Genomic DNA, 20,905 nt, shown 5'->3' with positions numbered 1-20,905 from the left:
TTTTATACGTGGAAATCCGGTTAGGGAAAAACCACGATGGAGATGAACCCATAATATTAATATACTCTACAGAAGTATAGAAATATTACATTGAGAATGCACATGCATTCAGACACATTGCCTAGAGCTCATTGATCAAGATATCAAGGGCTACAACCCTGAGAAGACTCATTATATTACAATATCTATTACAAGAGATAATTGGAATGTCTGAACTCAAAAATAGCACCTACAAATGCCTGGCTACAGTTCTGGTTAAGCACAAAATACTTAATCTCATATTGCTCTGCTATACTGCTTTGTTCCACTGTTCTTCAATATTCTGAAGCAGAAATCTTTCACTTGCACATGTGAAACTGCGTAGATTCAATCACAAACACTTTCCACACATCCACCAATACACAAAATGATCATATCCATCGGTCTTATATATACGCAACATGAAATTGGGTCTTCTACATGTTGGCTTCAAGAATACTATGCAAATGATGAAACGTGCATACTTAGTCGGCTCAATCCAAACTCCAATGCATATGTGGACCAAGAATAATTGTCCACATGCTTCCCATATTTCAGCTAATCATCCGTGAACACAAAATCAATCACAAAACTAGCTACAAAAATTTTGCACAATGATCCACTATGCAAGCTGGCCATACACCACTGTTCAACCTAAAAAACCTATACACCAGATCTTCCAACTTACTCAAGAATCAACATTGGAGGCTAAGATTATGGAATAAGGTATTCCAGATATCTAACATCCTTTATCTCTGCAACACAAAATATTCAACAAAAATGAAATGCCAACCAAAATACTGCATTCTGTCAGTTGCACTGTTCTAACCATCGGACTTAACCAAATCTTCATTTTGACTTACGATAGGATCAGATCCCACACTATAGATGGAATAGATGACTTGGGTTTCCATCAATGACAACATTGAACCATTTGTGCAGTGTCTCTTTACAATAGAGGGATCATTCTTTTTCTAAGGATTTTGATTTCTTCTTCTTGAAAAAGGTGTAAAACCTAACAATTTCAAAACATGGAGCAAATAGATTGTTAAAATGTCTAAAAGTTCAAGAATAGAAAGTATACTTTAACACAACAAAAATCAATAATAAACCTTAATTTAATTGGATCTAACATATCTAACTTACCTGTGGTTGATCTGGTTCTATGACAATCCTTATGCATGAGGTATCCGATACTTTTTCTCTTGATCTAATATTTGTTATATCTTTTTAATAAATTATGACCTATTTTTTTATATATTGAAAGTAACAAAACAAGGGTGTTGTCCCTGCAACATCCACAACCCACAGGTGTCCGAAAACATCAGCATAACCACAACAAAAATACAAAAAATAGTTATATCCATAGCCGTTTGTAAGAAGGCAAAAACCACCAACTGGAGAGTAAAAATAGAGTCCAAAAACAGAACATCAACAAAAAATAAACATACTATAACTACTTAAATTGTTTAACAGGGGAGCCAAGCTCCAAAAGATGAAGTCAAAATAAAAATAAACCCCTACAACACTAAATATGACAAGGATTGCCCCACCACTGGCTTGCAATAGGGCATTATTCCAATCCTGGGTTAGGAACTTGAAGAGTTCTTTGTGGATGCCATCCTCCTCCGTCACGTCACCCAAAACCTTGTCTTGCATAAGACAAAGGGAGGTTGTTAAATTGTGCATAACCTAGAGATTGGATTTGGATATGTTACCCATTTTCTTCTCTAGATCAAGGATTTTGGCCTTCAACATTCTCAATTCCTCCCCACTTATTTTAGCTCTTTGTCAACCCTTTGACATCCCAAGCATTTTTCACTTGTAACAGTCACTTTGACGTCCTCCATTTTGTCATCCCCAGTTAGGTTCCCCTATTTAGCCTAGCTATTGTTCACCGACATCTCTGGGTTTTCATCCAAATCATCCCCACCACCTTTTACATTTTCCTCTTCCTCCTTTTCCTCAAAATCCTTCCCCTATTCCTCTTCTTCATCCTTTGAACCATAATCGACAAGCTTTAATCTTTTACCTTTTTCAGAGTTACAAGAGGCCAACCTATTCGACCTTTGTCCACCCTCATTATTGATATTGTTCTCCCTCACTTCCTCTTCCTCCTTGCTTGACTCTTCCAGAATAGTTTTTTTTTTTTGCGATGGCTAGTATTCTTTCCATTTTTATTGCTTGTCAAGGGATTTTGGTCCTTTGATGCACCAAGCTCAGTAATGACCACTGAGGTAGAGGGGGATTTAGGGGAATCAATTAAAGTGACCTCATATTGGCAAATACATTATTTCTTCCAAACGCTAGGTGGATTTGTAACAAAGGGGGGAACACTTAAGGTTGGGGCTTCCAGTACCATGATATTCTTAGGCAAAAATAGAGCCAAGTGGAAAGAATAGAGTCTATAAATCAAGCCCCGATGTAAGGGCATATCTTTTTATATCTTTCTTTTTAGGATCAAGGACCTCTTTAAAATAATGTTCCAATGAGTGCAATAGATAAAACATAAAAGAGATAATATCATCATTCCTAAAGTGATTCAGAAGTGGCATATGATAAAAATAGTAAACTTTAAAGTGGCCTTCCAAAGTAAAATATTGCATTATCATCAGGCATACCATTTTGCAATGGTTGGACAACTCCTCTTTGGAATATCCACCCTACAACTTCACTGGGGCTTCATTCCCATGGAAAAACTTGTTGAGACTCTCACTATTCACCACATGATTGGTTCTCTTCCACTTACTACCTTCCATGCAAAGGACAATCACTTGCACAATCACCTCCTCACTAAAATTGAATGAAATTCCTCCCACCGTGACTCTCCTATCATTTTAGGAGGTAGAAAATTGCATAGAAAATTCCTCATCAAACCCCTTCAAATGTTCAAGATACCCATCAACCACTCCCTCCTTACAAATATGCCACACAGTCTCAATATTCCTAAGCTTATCCATCTTATCAGGCTCAACACCTACACGATCCCCCCCATTCTAAAAGTAGTAAATGTGAAAAGAAATCTTGTGTGGGTCGTTAAGATCATAAAAATATATGCATCTTTCCTTAATCCTTTGCTCGTGCCAATGACACAACATGCAGTTAGATGTGATGGTGGTATTAATATTCATAGCCTTACTTTCCCTAGGGATTACCTTGTCATTATTACCTTGGATCTGATGCATCTCACTACAATGATGCCAGTGTATCATATCATGGCAAACCAAAAGGCTCATGTGACACAAATGATGAACCCCATGCCACATCAGTAGAAAGAAACTATCATTATCAACATGACAATTCCACACATGTTGAGGATTCCACATCAAATGATTCCACATCATCTTAGGCCAACTCATTGCTTTATTCAATTTTTCTTGCCATCGACATTCAAACTTGCAGCCCCCAACCCATACAGTTAGTTGTTGCAGAAGTTCACTCCCAAAGAAATGGATATTACCCATTAGAATCCAACATTAGGGACTCTCAACATAGGAGTATTTGAACATTGTTTGGGAGGGAATTCTTCCTCCTCTAGAATCTATATCCTTCGCTTTGGAAGCCCAATGCTATAAGAGGATCAACAACCATGTTGCCCTCTCAATAGACATGACCAATTTCAAAGTGCTCCAACCCCAAGAGGAACTTGTGGATGTCTCTGATTATCCCTTCAATAGAACAATTAACCTTGTTTAGTCCCTTGGCCACATCAATTATGAGTTTAGAATCACCTTAAATTATTAAAGCCCTCAAACCAATTGAGAGGGCAAATTTGAACCCCCAAAGTAAGTCCATCCATTTAGCTCAGTTGTTTGTGCTTCCCTTCAAATTCTTAGAGTAAGCTGCCACCATTTCCCTCGTACACATCCTTATGACTTTCCCCACAACCACCTCATCCAAAGATTGCCTTGTTTTACCATCAAAATTCAACTTAAACCTAGGTGGACACCATCTATGTATTCCTTCTCTACATCCTTTTAGTGTTGTCAAATTTGGCATATGAGCTAGGAAGGCTCCAATCCTTAGCAATTTTATCATCAAAAAATGAGGGGGGAAAGGATAGGCAAGGGAAAGTAGTGATAGAGAGGTTGTCCATAAGGAGTTTGGAGAAGGATCTAAAAAACTCCTTGATAGGGTTTTCCAAGTCACGAAAAATCCTATTGTTCCCCTCTTTCCATATGCTCTGGACCCAAGATGAGGAGGGATCTATCTCCATAATTGTTTACGGGGTTATCAAAGGGCCCTCAATAGTCCATAAAAAAATGTTGTAAGTCCCCAACCATGACCCAAGGATATCTAACTTTTGCATCACCAAACCCTAAAGTGTTTTGGTGAAGGTGCAATGGAGCAATAAGTGAATAGTACTTTCTTACTCTTGCTTGCATAAAACACAACGGTTAGGAAAATAAAATCCCCTCTTGAATAGGTTATCTTGAGTAAGAATCTTTTTGTGTAAGACAATCCACTAGAAGAAGTTAATCTTTGGTATTAGCTATAGGTTCCAAACCTTCCTCCACCACCTCGAAGCATTGTTTTACCTAAGGAGAGAAAGATATGCAAACTTGATAGTGAAATCACCTCTAGAGTTCAATATACATATGAATTTATCATGTCTCTATGGAAGAGGGGCATTCTAGTCTACATTAGTAGAATTTGTAGCTCCAAAGCCACAATCAGCAAATGGGGTTGATTAGGGCAGCACCATGAGATGTCTTTCTAGGACTTGGTAGGGGTGATGTAGTCCGAGACCTAGTGTCCAAAGGACTCCTTAGCACCATCACAAATGTTCCTAAAGGATGGGAAAGGGCAAGTGGTGACAAAGAGGTTGTCCATAAGGAGTTTGGAGAAGGATCTGAAAACCTCCTTGATAGGGTTTTCCAAGTCATGAAAAATCCTATTGTTCCTCTATTTCCATATGCTTTAGCCAAGATGAGGTGGGAAATGTCTCCATAATTGTTTAATAAGGGGGTTATGAGAGGGCCCTCTCCAGTCCATAACAAATTATTGTAAGTCCCCATTCATGACCTAAGGAGTATCCATCTTTTGCATCACCAAACCCCAAAGTGTTTTGGTGAAGGTGTACAGTGGGGCAATAAGTGAGGAGTGCTTTCTTCCTCTTGTATACATAAAACATAATTGTTAGGGAATTGAAATCATCTCTTGGATAGGCTATCTTGAGTATGAATCTTGTTGTGTAAGACAATCCTTGTCATATAACATTCAATCAAATTGATTTATAATATATTAACATTTACTAATGATGATATTTTTTATGCTAAAAATTATCAAAATTTATTATTTTTATATTTACATTGACAACATTCCTTTAACTTTCTTAAAGGGAACAAAACAATTGTCCTACTTAACTAAGCACTCAAATCAAATTCATTAAATATAACTTTACGATCATGATTTTCTCAACAACTTTAATAAGCTATTACGTTCATAATAATGATTAGCTCAATGCGAGGTCATTATTTATTAACTTTATTACAATCATGAACTTTTAATACCTAATTATATCATAATCAATATTTTTATATGTAATAATTATATATAAACAAAGATAAAGATAGGAGTGCGATTGTGAACTTTCAATACCTAATTATATCATAATCAAGATTTTTATATGTAATAACTATCTATAAAAAAAGATAAAGATAGGAGTGCAATCGTGAAATTTTAATACCTAATTATATCATTTGATCAATATTTTTATATGAAATAATTATCTATAAACAAAGATAAAGATAGGGGTGGACTATCTTTTGCAGTTAAGGTGGGTAATTTTGAAAAATTTAAAAGAATAGTTAGTGTTTTTTTATATATGACTATCACCTTATGTGGGTTTGTTTGGTGAGAGGAAAACTACCCATGTGTTATGTTTTCCTAAGTCTTGGTATAATGACTTGATAATTATTTTTTTTAGTAAAAGGAAAAATATTCATGTGCTATGTTTGGAGAAGATGTGTGGTCTAATGGTTAGATTGATGGCATACAAGTGACATTGTGTTCAATTTTTTATTATTATTGTAATTGTGTTATTGTCAACAAAATAGTGAATGGTAAGGTTACTAGTTAAATGAGAGTAATGATGGTTGTATGAGTACAAAGGATTAATTGTACCATCAAATTATGTATATTAATGCATGAATTCAGGGTTATGAATAAACTTGTTGATCATTATTACCTTGTGATAGGGAAACTTGTAGTTGTTGGCAGTTGGAAAACCTTGTGATGACTTTAATTCAATGTGAATCACTTATTGATTTTAAAGGCATGATTCCCTTAGGATCTATATCCTTCTAAAATGCTTGAACTAAGAAGTATTCATACCATGATTGGATACTAAATGCTGAGGACTAACCATTACATTTATAAAACCTTGCATCTATAATGTTGGTGTGTTTGGTTTCTTGTAAGTTACTTTATGTTGGGTATTGGAAGATGTGTCATGATTTATATGATAATGTTCACAAAGTGTGTGCAAACAAAGAGATTTTTTTTGGGTGAGTAATCAACCTTGCATTTATGTTGATGAGGTAAACTCGAAAGGGTTCTAACGTAATACTGTGATAGTTCTGATACTTAGTATAAGTACAGATCCAATAGCCAACAAGATGAGAGGGGGGGGGGTGAATCATACAAACTTAATCATCCATAAAAACATCAGATTCAACCTCGATAACATATATATCAGTCATATAACCAAAATTGTCAAACATGCAAACTCAAAAGCATATGAACAATATAAACCTCATAACACCATATTTAACGTGGAAGCCCAAATAGGGAAAAACCACTATGGGATTTCGGACCCACTAAGAAATATACTCTTCTAGAGTATGCTTGGTTAAAAGCAAATCATGTTAAAGATTACAAACACATTGCTAGATGTGACCTGGTTAAGGGATTTCCCTCAGATCTATTAGGATCTTCACTTTGTTAGAAGTGACCTTGTTAAAGGATTTCAAACACTCAACAAGAATGTCACCTTGCTAGAGGATTTTACAAATAAGACTGTTAAGTCCACTCGGTTAAGAGATTTTATGCTACTTCTCAAAATAACAGTAATAAAAATATGTCTGCAACTTCACATCTAAAAATGTTGAAGCAGATTCTTATTTGCTCAATACAATCAATTCATAGGACTTATCTTGTCCCTCTGCTAGGCTATATACTCTGTTATCAAAATAGGTATTCAAGCTTCTGTGCTCGGTAATCACTATGTAGCATCCATATGCATACACTTGCCCGCATACATTATTTATCAACAATTTCCTATTTATAAACAATCTTCTAACCGCTTAATCTCCTTGATCACATTTCCCATGATCAATCATAGCCATCAGATCTTCAATCTTGTCTAGGTTCAATGTATCCTCCGATCTAAAAACATTTTACCTCGCCTTGGAACTTGCATTTTCACCTTGGAACTTGTGTTAGGGTATTGTGGTTCAATATGAGCTGTAGATCTTCCTGCCAATCTTTCTTTACCATAGATTCTTTAACAATCTTCATACATGGCTTACCAATCATTTAATTCACTCCCGCTCATCAGCTTCCTTCATTAAATATCACATGTAAACATTTAATGCATTCTGTTATAGCTCGGTTGTAACTCGGTAAATACTAAACTTCACTCGGTAGACATTCTGCCTTCATTAACCGATAGCGATAACCTTAGGGTTTACCGACTAGGTTCCTTAGGGTTTACTGACTAGGTTCTTTGGTCAGGAACATAGTATAGTATTAACCTTTCAAACAATAGCATATGTAGGATATCAAAACAATCTAAACATCATGATCTCATCATTGTCTAACTCGGTAATAGTTGCCCATTGAATAGCTTATCCCCTTATTCATCATATTCTTTCTGTGTCTTTTACCGACATCTTTATACTCAACAAATCATACTTCTTAAGATATGGCAACATCATACTGAATTAGAAAATCAATTTCTTGACATCAATGACAAAATAATAATATTAAGACAGTAATCATCCTTAATTAGTTATATCCATAGTCATCAACAACCTTCTCAATATCCTTATTGAAATGCCAACAATTTCTCATTGTAATTGGAATGCCAACTTTCTTCTTGTTTGTTATAATGCCAACAATCTCCCCCTTTGGCATTGATGGCAAAACCAATTGATTTGATCTTAAAAGATTCGGATTGCTGAGATTCGGAAATGCTGAAATGCTCTCCCCCATACATTAGACTTCTCCTCATTCAGTCTTCTTCCCAATCTGTAGTCTGCTCAGTTTTCTCTTAGTCTTCTCCCCTGATAGGTCTTCTCCCCTATATTGGTCTGATAGGTCTTCTCCCTTATATTGGTCTTCTCCCCCTTTGACAACAATGCCAAAAAGTAAAGAACTAAAACATAGTTGCTACTTGTAAGAAGTTATTTCCTGCTGTTGTGTATCAACTGAGTCTCGATCAGAGCATTTGTTTTCAATTCCTGTTCCTTATTTATTGTTTCCTGCACACCTTTAGAAAAACCTCCTAAAGTGTGTAAATCAGCATCAACTCCTAAAGATATTCTGTAGAGTCATTGAATTGATGCTTTCAACAAACTCGGTCAGTGAATAGAAGATAGGGGTAGGACCCTTAACTGACTTCTGAGATATTCAAAAGTGTCCTTTGGCAGTGGCTTGGTGAAGATATCTGCTATTTTCTCCTTTGTACTAACATACTCCAAAACCACTTTCTTCTCTTGAACTTCTTCTCTAAGATAATGCTATTTGATAGAGATGTGCTTTGTCTTAGAGTGCATAACAGGATTCTTTGAAATGTTAATGGCACTAGTGTTATCACAGAATATAGTTACTAGCTCAGTAACTTGCTCATTTATACCTTCCAACAGTTGTTTAATCCATGCTATATTGGTGCAATTCAATGTTGTAGCAACATATTCAGCTTCTGTTGTTGACTGAGAAACACATCCTTGTTTCTTGCTAAGCCAACTCACTAGTCTTTCTCCTAAAAAGAAAGCTCCTCCACTTGTGCTTTTCTTGTCATCAATGTTGCATGCCCAGTCAGCATCAGTATAAACTTTTAAATCAAACTCATTTCCTTTCTGATATACTAAACCATAATCTTCAGTGTCGTTTAAGTATCTGAAAATTCTTTTGATTGTCGTCATGTGTGTTTCCTTAGGATCTACAGAAAATCTTGCAACAATACCTACTGCATGTGCTATATCTGGCTTGCTGTGAACAACATATTGCAATGGTTTTGAATCCTCCATTCCAAATTTCTTCAAGATTTCCTTTATGTACTTGGATTGGGTAATGAAAATCTCATCTTTCATTTGCAATATCTGTAGACCTATAAAATATTTTATCTCACCGATTAATGACATCTCAAATTCTTTACTCTTTTCATTTCCAAAGTTCTTGCATAGAGAGTCATTTCCACTAAAGATAATATCATCAACAAATATGGCTGAGATCAGTTTTCCATTTTTATCATTCTTCATGTACATATTGTTGTTTTCACTTGTTCTTATAAAGCCAATTTTGATCAAATATGAGTGCAATCTCTCATACCATGCTCTAGGTGCTTGTTTCAGACCATATAAAGCTTTGTTCAATTTACATACCTGATCATTATTTTCTCCTTCAACAAATCCTTCAGGTTGTTCAATGAAAACTTCTTCTTCTAATATACCATTCAGAAATGCAGATTTGACATCCATTTGATATACCTTGAAATTCTTGTAAGCAGCATATGCCAACAATGTTCTTACTCCTTCAAGTCTTGCCACAGGTGCAAAAGTCTCACCATTATCAATTCCTTCTTCTTGGGCATAACCTTTGCAAACTAGTCTTGCTTTATTCCGAATGACCTCACCCTTTTCATTTAGCTTGTTTCTGAAGATCCACTTTGTACCGATTACATTTTTGTCCTTCGGTCTTGGGACCAGTGTCCATGTGTCATTCTTCTTGATTTGATCAATCTCTTCTGTCATAGCATTTATCCAATCTTCGCTGTTAAATGCCTCTTTCACTATTCTCGGTTCAAATTCAGATATCAAATATGTGTTCTGTCTCAGTTTGTTCCTTGTCATCACTGGATCATCCTTATCTCCTATAATCTAACTTGGTGCATGATGTCTTCTGACATACTTGGCTAATACAGGCTTGATAGGCTCTGTATGATCTTCTTCATCACTTGGTAACTAGATATTTTCTTCATTTTCTTCAACAGTTATCTCGGTAGGACTTCTCGGTTGCACATAGACAAATCCTTTATAATCTTCTAGTTCTTTGGAGTTTCCTTCATCATTTATTTATGCAAATTCATCAATTTTCACATTTGCACTTTCTACTATTTTGTTAGATGATTTGATCGGACATTTAAATGCTTTGCTTCTAGAAGAATAACCTAGAAATATTCCTTCTTCACTTTTCTGATCAAACTTGCCATTTCTATCATCTTTGTGAATGTAGCATCTACTCCCAAAGATTTTAAAATAACTTACATTAGGTTTCTTGTCATACCAGATCTCATAAGGTGTCTTGAATGTACCTTTCTTCAATTGAACTCAGTTCAAGGTGTAAACAACTATACTTATTGCTTCTCTCCAAAATGTTTGTGGAACTTTGTTTTCAATCATCAAGGTTCTAGCACAATCCACAATAGATCTGTTCCTTCTCTCAGCTATCCCATTCTGTTGTGGAGTTCTCGGTGCAGAGACTTGTCTTTTTATACCATGATCATTGCAAAATAAGTTGAATTCATCAGAAGTAAACTCTCCTCCTCTATTTGATCTGAGACATCTCAGTTGTCTTCCTGTTTCATTTTCAACTCTAGCCTTGTACCATTTAAACATTCGAAAAGCTTCTGATTTTTCTTTTAAAAACATTACTGACATCATCCTTGAGTAATCATCCACAAATAATATGAAATATTTATCACCATAACAACTCTGAACTTTCATAGGACCACAAAGATCAGTATGCACAAGATCTAAAATTCCCTTAGAAGTGTAGGACTTACTTGTAAAGCTTGATCTTGTCATCTTACCCATCTGGCATCCTCAACACATAGCATTCTCAGGTTTTTCAAGACTCGGTAGACCTCTTACTCGGTGCTTCTTACTTTTTTTGATCAAATTATCAAAATTAACATGACAAAACCTGTTATGCCATAACCAGGTATCATCTATTCTTGCATATAGACATTTATTCCGAGTTGAGTCAAGATGAAATGTATTACCTCTTGTTTGTGTCCCAGTAGCAGCTAACTTTCCATGCTTGTCATGAACTTTGACAATTCCTTTTTCAAACTCTATTCGATAACCTGTGTTGTTTAGCTGTGCTACACTCAACAAATTGTATTTCAAACCTTCAACCCAATAAACATCATTACATTTAGCATTGTCAAGAAGTGTTATGGATCCTTTACCTCTTACCGGACATGGTGCATCATTACCAAATCTTACATAGCCTCCATCATAATCATCTAATTTAATAAACTTGTGTTTATCACCTGCCATGTGATGTGAGCAACCACTATCTATGATCCAAGAATCATTAGTATTTATATGAGATATTAAAGCTTTTTCTTCATACCTTTCTTCATTTGATCCATCTTTAATAGCCACATAAACAACTTCCTCTGTATCAGTTTCATCTGATTTATCATCATTAGATTCCTCATCAGCTATTAGGCATGTCCTTTTATCTCTTCTCCTGAAGTCTCGATGTCCTCTGTAATGATTATCTTTCTGTCTGTCATCTCGGTAGTCTCTCTTTTCACTAGATTCTTTGTTAGGACAGTTAGAAGCCATATGTCCTATTTTATCACAATTGAAACATTTTAAAGGTAGCTTTCCTTTATACTTACCTCTTCCTCTCGGTAGCCTTCTAGCTAACAGTGCTTCAAACTCTTCTTGCTTTCTGATTTCCTCATATAGTTTGTGTACCTCCTCCATGTTTTTGCGAAATCTTTCACTTGCTCCACTGTGATTCCCTTCAGAGTACTTATACTTTCTATCATTGTAATCATCAATTTCATCAATATGAAAAGAACTGAATGCAGATTCAACTTTATTTACCGATGACCCACTATTATCAAAGTTAACTCAAATGCATGTTGCTTACCAATAGTAGCATCTAAAGAAATTGGCATATTGGGTACAGACCTTAATTCATTGATTGCAGAGACTCGGATTGCATAGGTAGGTAGAAGGGTTCTTAACAACTTACTTGTTACATCCTTTTCTTCAATAGTTCCTCCTACTCCTTTGATTTGATTTACAATCTCCTTTAGTCTTGTATTGTACTGAGTTATGTTCTCACCTTCATTCATCCTCATAGATTCAAGTTGTCCTCTTAAACTATCCACTTTTTCTCTTTGAACATGTTCATCTCCTCCATATACAGATATGAGCTTAGTCCACATTGCCTTTGCATCAGTACATCCTTCTAGATCATTGAACTCTGAGTCGGTCAATGCAGATGTTATTTCAATCATTGCTTGAATATGTTCTTGCTTTTCCCTTATTTCTTCCATAGTTAATGGATAGGTGCTCGGTGCAACAAAATCATTCTCCAGATAGTATACAACATATTCTCCAATTCCTGATAGATGTAGCTTCATCCTTTTCTGCCATGTAGAGAAACTTGACTTGTTCAGCTTCGGTGCATCCCTCTTATACATCTTTGGATCTTTAACTCAAGTGCCTTTAAACTTTTCTTCCGGAGTCCAAAGCTCTGATACCAATTGATAGTTCTGATACTTAATTTAAGTACAGATCCAATAGCCAACAAGATGAGAGGGGGGGGGGGGGTGAATCATACAAACTTAATCATCCATAAAAACATCAAATTCAACCTCGGTAACATATATATCAGTCATATAACCAAAACTGTCAAACATGCAAACTCAAAAGCATATGAACAATATAAACCTCATAACACTAGATTTAACGTGGAAACCCAAATAGGGAAAAACCACTGTGGGATTTCAGACCCACTAAGAAATATACTCTTCTAGAGTATGCTCGGTTAAAAGCAAATCCTGTTAAAGATTACAAACACATTGATAGATGTGACCCGGTTAAGGGATTTCCCTAAGATCTGTTAGGATTTTCACTTTGTTAGAAGTGACCTTGTTAAAGGATTTCAAACACTCAATAAGAATGTCACCTTGCTAGAGGATTTTACAAATAAGACTATTAATTTCACTCGGTTAAGAGATTTTCTGCTACTTCTCAAAATAACAATAATAAAAATATGTCTGCAACTTCACATCTAAAAATGTTGAAGTAGATTCTTATTTGCTCAATACTATCAATTCATAGGAATTATCTTGTCCCTCTGCTGGGCTATATACTCTGTTATCAAAATAGGTATTCAAGCTTCTGTGCTTGGTAATCACTATGTAGCATCCCTGTGCATACACTTGCCCGCATACATTGTTTATCAACAATTTCCTATTTATAAACAATCTTCTAACCGCTTAATCTCCTTGATCACATTTCCCATGATCAATCATAGCCATCAGATCTTCAATCTTGTCCAGGTTCAATGTATCCTTCGATCTGAAAATATTTTACCTCGCCTTGGAACTTGCATTTTCACCTTGGAACTTGTGTTAGGGTATTGCGGTTCAATCTGAGTTGTAGATCTTCTTGGCAATCTTTCTTTACCATAGATTCTTTAACAATCTTCATACATGACTTACCAATCATTTAATTCGCTCCAGCTCATCAGCTTCCTTCATTAAATATCACATGTAAACATTTAATGCATTCTGTTATAGCTCGATTGTAACTCGGTAAATACTAAACTTCACTCGGTAGACATTTTGCCTTCATTAACCGATAGCGATAATCTTAGGGTTTACCGACTAGGTTCTTTGGTCAGTAACATAGTATAGTATTAATCTTTCAAACAATAGCATATGTAGGATATCAAAACAATCTAAACATCATGATCTCATCATTGTCTAACTCGGTAATAGTTGCCCATTGAATAACTTATCCCCTTATTCATCATATTCTTTCTGTGTCTTTTACCGACATCTTTATACTCAACAAATCATACTTTTTAAGATATGGCAACATCATATTGAATTAGAAAATCAATTTCTTGACATCAATGACAAAATAATAATATTAAGATAGTAATCATCCTTAATCAGTTATATCCATAGTCATCAACAACCTTCTCAATATCGTTATTGAAATGCCAACAATCTATCATTGTAATTGGAATGCCAACCTTCTTCTTGTCTGTTATAATGCCAACATAATGTTGATTTATGAGTCATAGTGGTGCAAGGGTTTAAATTGGGATCTTGGCATACTTTGTTGGAAGTTTTGTAGTGCTTGCATTTCAAAATTATAAACACAATGGGATTAAAACTTGTATTAAGTTCTTCACTCTATCTTTGTTGATAATATTTTATTTTGATGGTTAAAATCATAGAACTATATGGGACTTTGATCCCATTTAGAAGCGGGTATGTATGTAGTCTTCGGGTGAAGGATGCCCATATGACCCAAGTATATAAGGGAAGGGTTTGGGAATCACTCCAAGGTTTAGTTATTCCTAAACTTGATCAAATTTCTTTAGTTTGCTTCAACTTAAGGCCATATTTGTATAGAAGGTAGTGATCTCACCTTCTCATTTTTTTGTGAATCCATTCACCAAAAAATGTGTCGGGTTAAGGATACTACTAGAAAAACCTATGTGACCTATTCTTAGTTTTATGGGGATGTGAATCTTTCTAAAGAGCTCCTTGAAGAGATTATTGTCAAGTTTGGAGATAAATATTCAAGATAACAAGTAGATTATGAGAAATTGAACTTTAGATGATAAAATATTTTAAAGTTGGACACCAAATTGCCTAATGTGGATGGAAGGATTTTTGTAAGCTTAATACTAATATTTTGACACTTGGGCTCTAAATGTTTTGAAACTAGGCTAGTGAATAAAAGTCAAGCCCTACCATTATTGTATCATTCCACAAGTTAACGGTAAAATTGATTAGTCCCTAAATATGATTGATGACACATGATCTCCACTACATGAGACTAAGGAGTTAAATTTGGAACCTCATATGTCGATGGGTGGAGGCTAAGATTGTATTTGGTAAGGAAACTTCTCAATTAAATAATTTGCATGTTTCTCCCTTACAAGAGTAGGATGATTATGATATTTCTCTTTTATTTATTTAATACTACTCTGTGAAGGGCCCTCATTGGGTTTAACTATTTTTAGAGAAAATAAAATAATTAATCAAAAATTTATTTAATATATAAAAAAATTAATAATAATTAAAACATTTTTTATTTATAAATTTATTAATTTTTAGAATAATTGAAACTTAAAATATTTTGTACTATTAACATTGATATTTATATTCTATACAACAACAATTATCTATAAGATACTCCAAATATTTTGAATATATACTATTTTCAAAGATTGATGATACATCTCTTTGGTCGATTAAAAGTAAAATCACCCCATTGAAATCACCTCACCCCATTGAAATCACCCCATTACATAGTCAATAGGATACCAATAACAATCCCACTTAAATATGCTACTTAATACAACGAACTTGTAGTTAGTTGATACCTCCACAATCAACCTTGAAAAAGGAAATATGCTAGCACCTCAACTAAGGAAATGTACTTTACATAAATCTATACATACAAATTAATTCTCATGTAGTCAAAGTAGGCAACTTCTTGTTAGTTTTCCGTGTGAGATGTAATTTTGTGTTGAACATTTTGTATTTTGTGTATTGCGAAATTTGGGTTCTTTTGGAATTGTTGGAGATTTTGTGGACCTGTCAAAAACATAAGTTATGGTTAACATTCAATAGTAACAAAAAAAAACTTTGACAATTTTATAAAAGTTTAATCTAGAATATCAATATTTTTAATTTGTAAGATTTGTAAACCATACTTTTTTGGTATAAATGGATGGTCAAAAAATGGCATGAGTTGAGCACGAGGGATCATTTTTTTCCTCAAGCTCTTGATTTCTTCTTCTTCCAAAAACTGCAAATATATATATAAATATTTTTAAAAGTTGTATAATGTAAAATTTTATTTGTAAATAAAATACCAATTTAATGTAACTTAAAAAACTCTTCTAAATTAAAAAAGCAATCTTTCATATAAAACAATAATACCTTTTGAAGTCTTTCTTCTTCTAACTTTTGTTGCTGAAGAAAATGAAGTTTTTCTTTCATCTATTTAAATGTACACAACAAATGACAAAAATTAGATTTTATTTTTTATTTCAAAATAAACTAAATTTGAATGCTAGACTCACTATTTGACATTATCAATAAATAAAAATTAAAAAAAAAGTTGAAATTTTCAGTTTGAAAAAAATATTTTAAAATAAAAAATAAATGCCAAACAAATTTTAAATATAAAATATTTTGTAATCGAAATAACAAAAATTGGAATCAAAATCTTTACTAAAAGATCAAATTGAACTCGTTCAATTGCTCTAATCGAACTATGAAGTTTGACGTCTAATGGTTTGGTTTGCTCTTTCACGTGGGGTTTCGGCAACACCTGAAAATTTCAAAACATAAGAGAAAAATTATTGTTAAAATGTCATATTCAATAAATTCAATAATATAAATATATTTTAACACAACAAAAAATTATAAGAAACTTTTAATTAGATTAGATTTAATAGATCTAACTTACTTGTGGTTCATCTGTTGTCCATGGCAATCCTTGTGCACGAGGTACCCGATACTTGTTCTCTTCATCCAATATTTGTTGTATCTTTTTCATAAATTGTTGTTCTTTTATTTGACCTCTTTGCTACAAATACAAGTTGATGCACAGATGAAATTTAAAAAAAAAAACAATTAAATAAATTTTCATACTAATAAAAAGACATTGATAGCATTCCAAAACACTTAATGATTAAAGGTTTGGTACATGAATTATTTGAATGAAAAAAACCTACCAAAATTCTTCTAAATGTCAACTCATGACAATAACAATGACAACAAAGAAAAATATGATATGACAAGCCAAGACTGCAATCATTTTGTACCTCTGTTCTTAGCCTGAAAGGCTGTGCAGAGGTGACTTTCACTTCTTTCTTCCATTTCCAATCCCACAGTGGAGACAGAGATCCTTTTTCTGAATTGAAACCCTATGAAACAATTCTAAATGGTTAATGAAATCCATGAGATGGCATGAACAAATTTAGAAAGCACAATGGAAAAGGAGAAGTGCTGACTTACTTTCCTGCATTTTCTTCTGCCTCCAAAACTGCACAAGGATGGAAAGAAGGGACATGTCAACAGATTAGAAATTCATAATTAAAATCTGAATTTATATGATAAATGTTTAAACCAAAGATTGAACTGTAGAAATTTAATGCGAACAATGTAGAAATTTCTAGATCTGTAACCTATCTGTTCTTTTTGGATATTGAACAGTGTAAATTCTTTGCATTCATGATCTGTTGGTGTTGGAAATAAATCACCCGGACCGACGATGGACTGGTCCAAGAAGGGCCAGTAGCTCAGAGGTAGAGCACTCCAGCAGCGTATGAAAGATCCTAAGTTCAAGTCCTAACTGATCCATGTCTCAACATGATCAACTATAAACAATACTTCAAAACTAGCTTGCAGCAGACAAACTGACAGACAAAAGTTTAATAATTGGTGAAGGGCCTGTGTTGATCATTTTAGCTGAGAAGAACAAAAGGCTTGAGATTTTCTTATAGCCATTTGTAAAAGCCAATCCTTCAGTAATGTTTTCATACATTTATGAAAACAATTTTTCTGTTTCCTTCATTTGAATGTCATCTTTCTAAATTTGGGAACAAGAAGGGTCCTACTTACCTGAGCACTCATATTCTTTCTAAATTTGGGAACAAGAAGGGTCCTACTTACCTGAGCACCCATATCAAATTCGTTATGTAATATTAACTGTGCAGTCATGATTTTCTCAACAACTCTGATAATCTATTACCTTTATAATAATGATTAGCTCAATACGAGGTCATTATATATTAACTTTACAATCATGATATAGCCATCTGACTTTTAAATTATATGTAACTTTACAATCATGATATAGCAAGCTGACTTTTAATTCCTAATTATATCATAATCAAGAATATTATATGAAATAGAAATAATTATCTGTAAACAAAGATAAAGATAGGAGTGGGCTGTCTATTGCGGTTGAGGTGGGTAGTCCTGATACCAATTGGGGAAAGGAGATTGGGACAAAGGGTATTGGGCTTTTAGAAAAAAAAAAATCAAAGAATAGCTTAAGAGTTTTTTTTCCATATATTGCTGTCACCTCGTCAACTTATGTGGGTCTTTAATCAAATCCTTTTGTGGAGCAAACAAACAGTAATCTAATTTTTTAAATTGGTATGGTCCCTTTTGATCAAAATCAGCTATCTCTAATAATATATATAATGGGTATCGTTTCTTTTCATCAAAATCAACTATTTATAAAATTATATAAGAATTTAATTTAATTTTTTTTTAAAATAGATATATAAAAGAAATATCTAGTTAAGATTCTCTCAATCTTTAATTATATGATATGATGTGATTCATATATATAGTTATTCAAATCTAAAACATATTAAAATTCATTTAAAGATAATCTCAACTCAAAATTATAAATGGACTAAATCAATTATCTTCAAAATGGTAAAAGAAATCCATAAACTAATTAGCATGGTATTTGGTAAGATTGTCTTCTCACATATACAAATATATTCAAATCTAAAACATTTTGAAACCCATTTTATATTTTATATCTAGTTAAGATTGTCCTCTCAATCTATAACTATATGATGTCATTCACATAAATCTGTTCAAATCTAAAACATTTTAAAATCTATTTTATATTTTTGAGTTAAAATTTTCTTCAAATAATAAAAAAAATAATATAAGAAATTTATAAACTAATAAACATAGTGTTCTGTAAACCTATGTGAAAATGAATATCTAGTTAAGATTGTTCTCTTAAACTAATACCATATGATGTGATTCACATATAAAACTCTATTCAGTCTAAAACATTTAGAAACTCATTTTATATTTTACAAAGAAATATCTGGTATAATCATATGATGTGATCGACATATATAAATCAACTCAAATCTTAAAACATTTTGAAACCCATTTGATATTTGAGTTAGAAAACGATTTCAAATAATAGAAAAAACTTATAGATGCAAAATTTGTCCTCTGACGTGATTCACAGGATAAATCTATTCAAATCTTTAAAAAAAGAACAAAGGAGAATGAGCATGTATTTCTCACCTGTAATCACTGGGCCCTGATGATTGAGAGCTCTGCATCTCATCACTGTGATCACCCTCATTCTTGTGTTGGGACTGTTCTGAATCAAAAAAATCAGAAGAAGAAGAAGAACTACTGAGAGACAGAATATTAGTGTTTGTGTTAGTGTTAGGTTGCCTCTCAGCCAATGGCCTATGATCACAACTCATTGACATTGCCATTGTCCATCTCTCAACCTTATCATGCTTATTCTCCTGCCCTCCTCCTCCTCCTCCTCCTCCTCCTCCTCCTCCTCCTCCACCAGATTTAACATTACCATTACCAACTTTCCCATTACTGACAAACCTCCTCCTACTTGGAACAAATGGCAATGCATTTGGGGCTCTAAAGGCCCTGGTGGGCTCTGAAGGAACCTTCATATTCTCAAACACTCTTACCAATTTCTCAACTCTACCCTTTTTCTTTATCACATTGGGATCCAAATTCTCCGAAGCCATGGATTCATTGCTGCTTCTTTTTCGCTTCCCACAATGCCTATAACTTTGGAGATTCAGAAATTTCAGCTTTCAAAAGCTCTCAGAATTCAAACATGAATAGAAGGGTGTCTATAAATTTGGAGATTCAGAAATTTCAGCCTTGAAAAGCTCTCAGAATTCAAATATGAACAGAAGGGTGCCTATAAATTTGGAGAATCAGAAAGTTCAGCCTTGAAAATCTCTCAAAATTCAAATATGAACAGAAGGGTGTCTATAAATTTGGATAATCAGAAAATTCAGCCTTGAAAATCTCTCAGAATTCAAACTTGAATAGAAGGTTCTCTATAAATTTGGATAATCAGAAATTTCAGCCTTGAAAAGCTCTCAGAATTCAAATATGAACAGAACAGAAGGGTGCCTATAAATTTGGAGAATCAGAAAGTTGCAGTCTTTATTGGAAAAAACCCGAATTTGCGCGCAATTGCATGGGAATGTGAATCAGTCGGGATTTGGTGAAAACCTTGGCGGAATTTTCAGATAATGATGAAGGAGGCACCCTAACGGCTACTTGTAAGGCATGTTTTAAATGAAACTACCCGTTTGCCTCCCTGTTGCAAGTACATGTTATTTATTGCTAATAATTGGATTAAGATATGATTAGATTAGTTATGTTTGCTGGTGACTCACACTGATGGAAGGAGCACAACACCTATAAAACAACTACCTGATGTTTGTTAAGTTGTATTTAGTTAGAAGGCTATTGTTTGTTGTTGGGTAATGTGGTATAATGATGTTTTCATTTTCACCAATGAGGTGATGGAAAGCTTGTACAGCCCATTGCCCCCATCAAATCCACTCCACAACAAACTTGTATTTAAAAAATGTGTAATTGCCCAACTAGGTTCATGGGTCCTCATCAATTAGTTGCAATGAGACAATATCTTGTCTACTTAAAGTTTTGGCCCCTCCACTCATATACCAATCATCAAGGAAGGATGTGGTCCATTGGAAAAACTTGTGAAATAGTTGCCTTAGTGTTTTCATTGAAAATTACTTCCAAATAGTTGCGTTTTAACGGTTTCATGAGTGCCTTTTGCCTTGGGATCATTTGACATTTTTGTCTCAAAGTCTT

The 20,905-nt window shown here is 34.0% G+C and overlaps 1 protein-coding gene across 1 annotated transcript; it reads right to left on the bottom strand.

Annotated features, from left to right (window-relative positions):
• Window positions 1-15,416: 15,416 nt before the first annotated feature.
• Window positions 15,417-20,360, bottom strand: LOC131040289 (microtubule-destabilizing protein 60). Its single transcript, XM_057973185.2, has 8 exons — window positions 19,319-20,360; window positions 17,267-17,294; window positions 17,074-17,175; window positions 16,716-16,835; window positions 16,479-16,577; window positions 16,184-16,243; window positions 15,955-16,049; window positions 15,417-15,835 (listed from the first exon to the last, which is right to left on the bottom strand). The coding sequence occupies exons 1-8, from the start codon at window positions 19,792-19,794 to the stop codon at window positions 15,718-15,720; spliced, it is 1,098 nt and encodes a 365-aa protein (XP_057829168.2). The 5' UTR covers window positions 19,795-20,360; the 3' UTR covers window positions 15,417-15,717.
• Window positions 20,361-20,905: the final 545 nt, after the last annotated feature.

The sequence above is a fragment of the Cryptomeria japonica genome, chromosome 7 (assembly GCF_030272615.1).
Source record: "Cryptomeria japonica chromosome 7, Sugi_1.0, whole genome shotgun sequence".
NCBI classification, from domain to species: Eukaryota; Viridiplantae; Streptophyta; class Pinopsida; order Cupressales; family Cupressaceae; genus Cryptomeria; species Cryptomeria japonica.
Note: the sequence above shows the minus strand (reverse complement) of the source record. Positions and strands in the feature narration are given on the sequence as shown.

Excerpts from the sequence above, each read along its gene's own strand:
- LOC131040289 (XM_057973185.2), bottom strand. The coding sequence starts at position 19,794 with ATGGCTTCGGAGAATTTGGATCCCAATGTGATAAAGAAAAAGGGTAGA. Across the intron at positions 17,176-17,266 it reads GCAGAAGAAAATGCAGGAAA|GGTTTCAATTCAGAAAAAGG; the intron begins GTAAGTCAGCAC and ends ATTGTTTCATAG. Across the intron at positions 16,050-16,183 it reads AAGAAGAAAGACTTCAAAAG|TTTTTGGAAGAAGAAGAAAT; the intron begins GTATTATTGTTT and ends ATATATTTGCAG.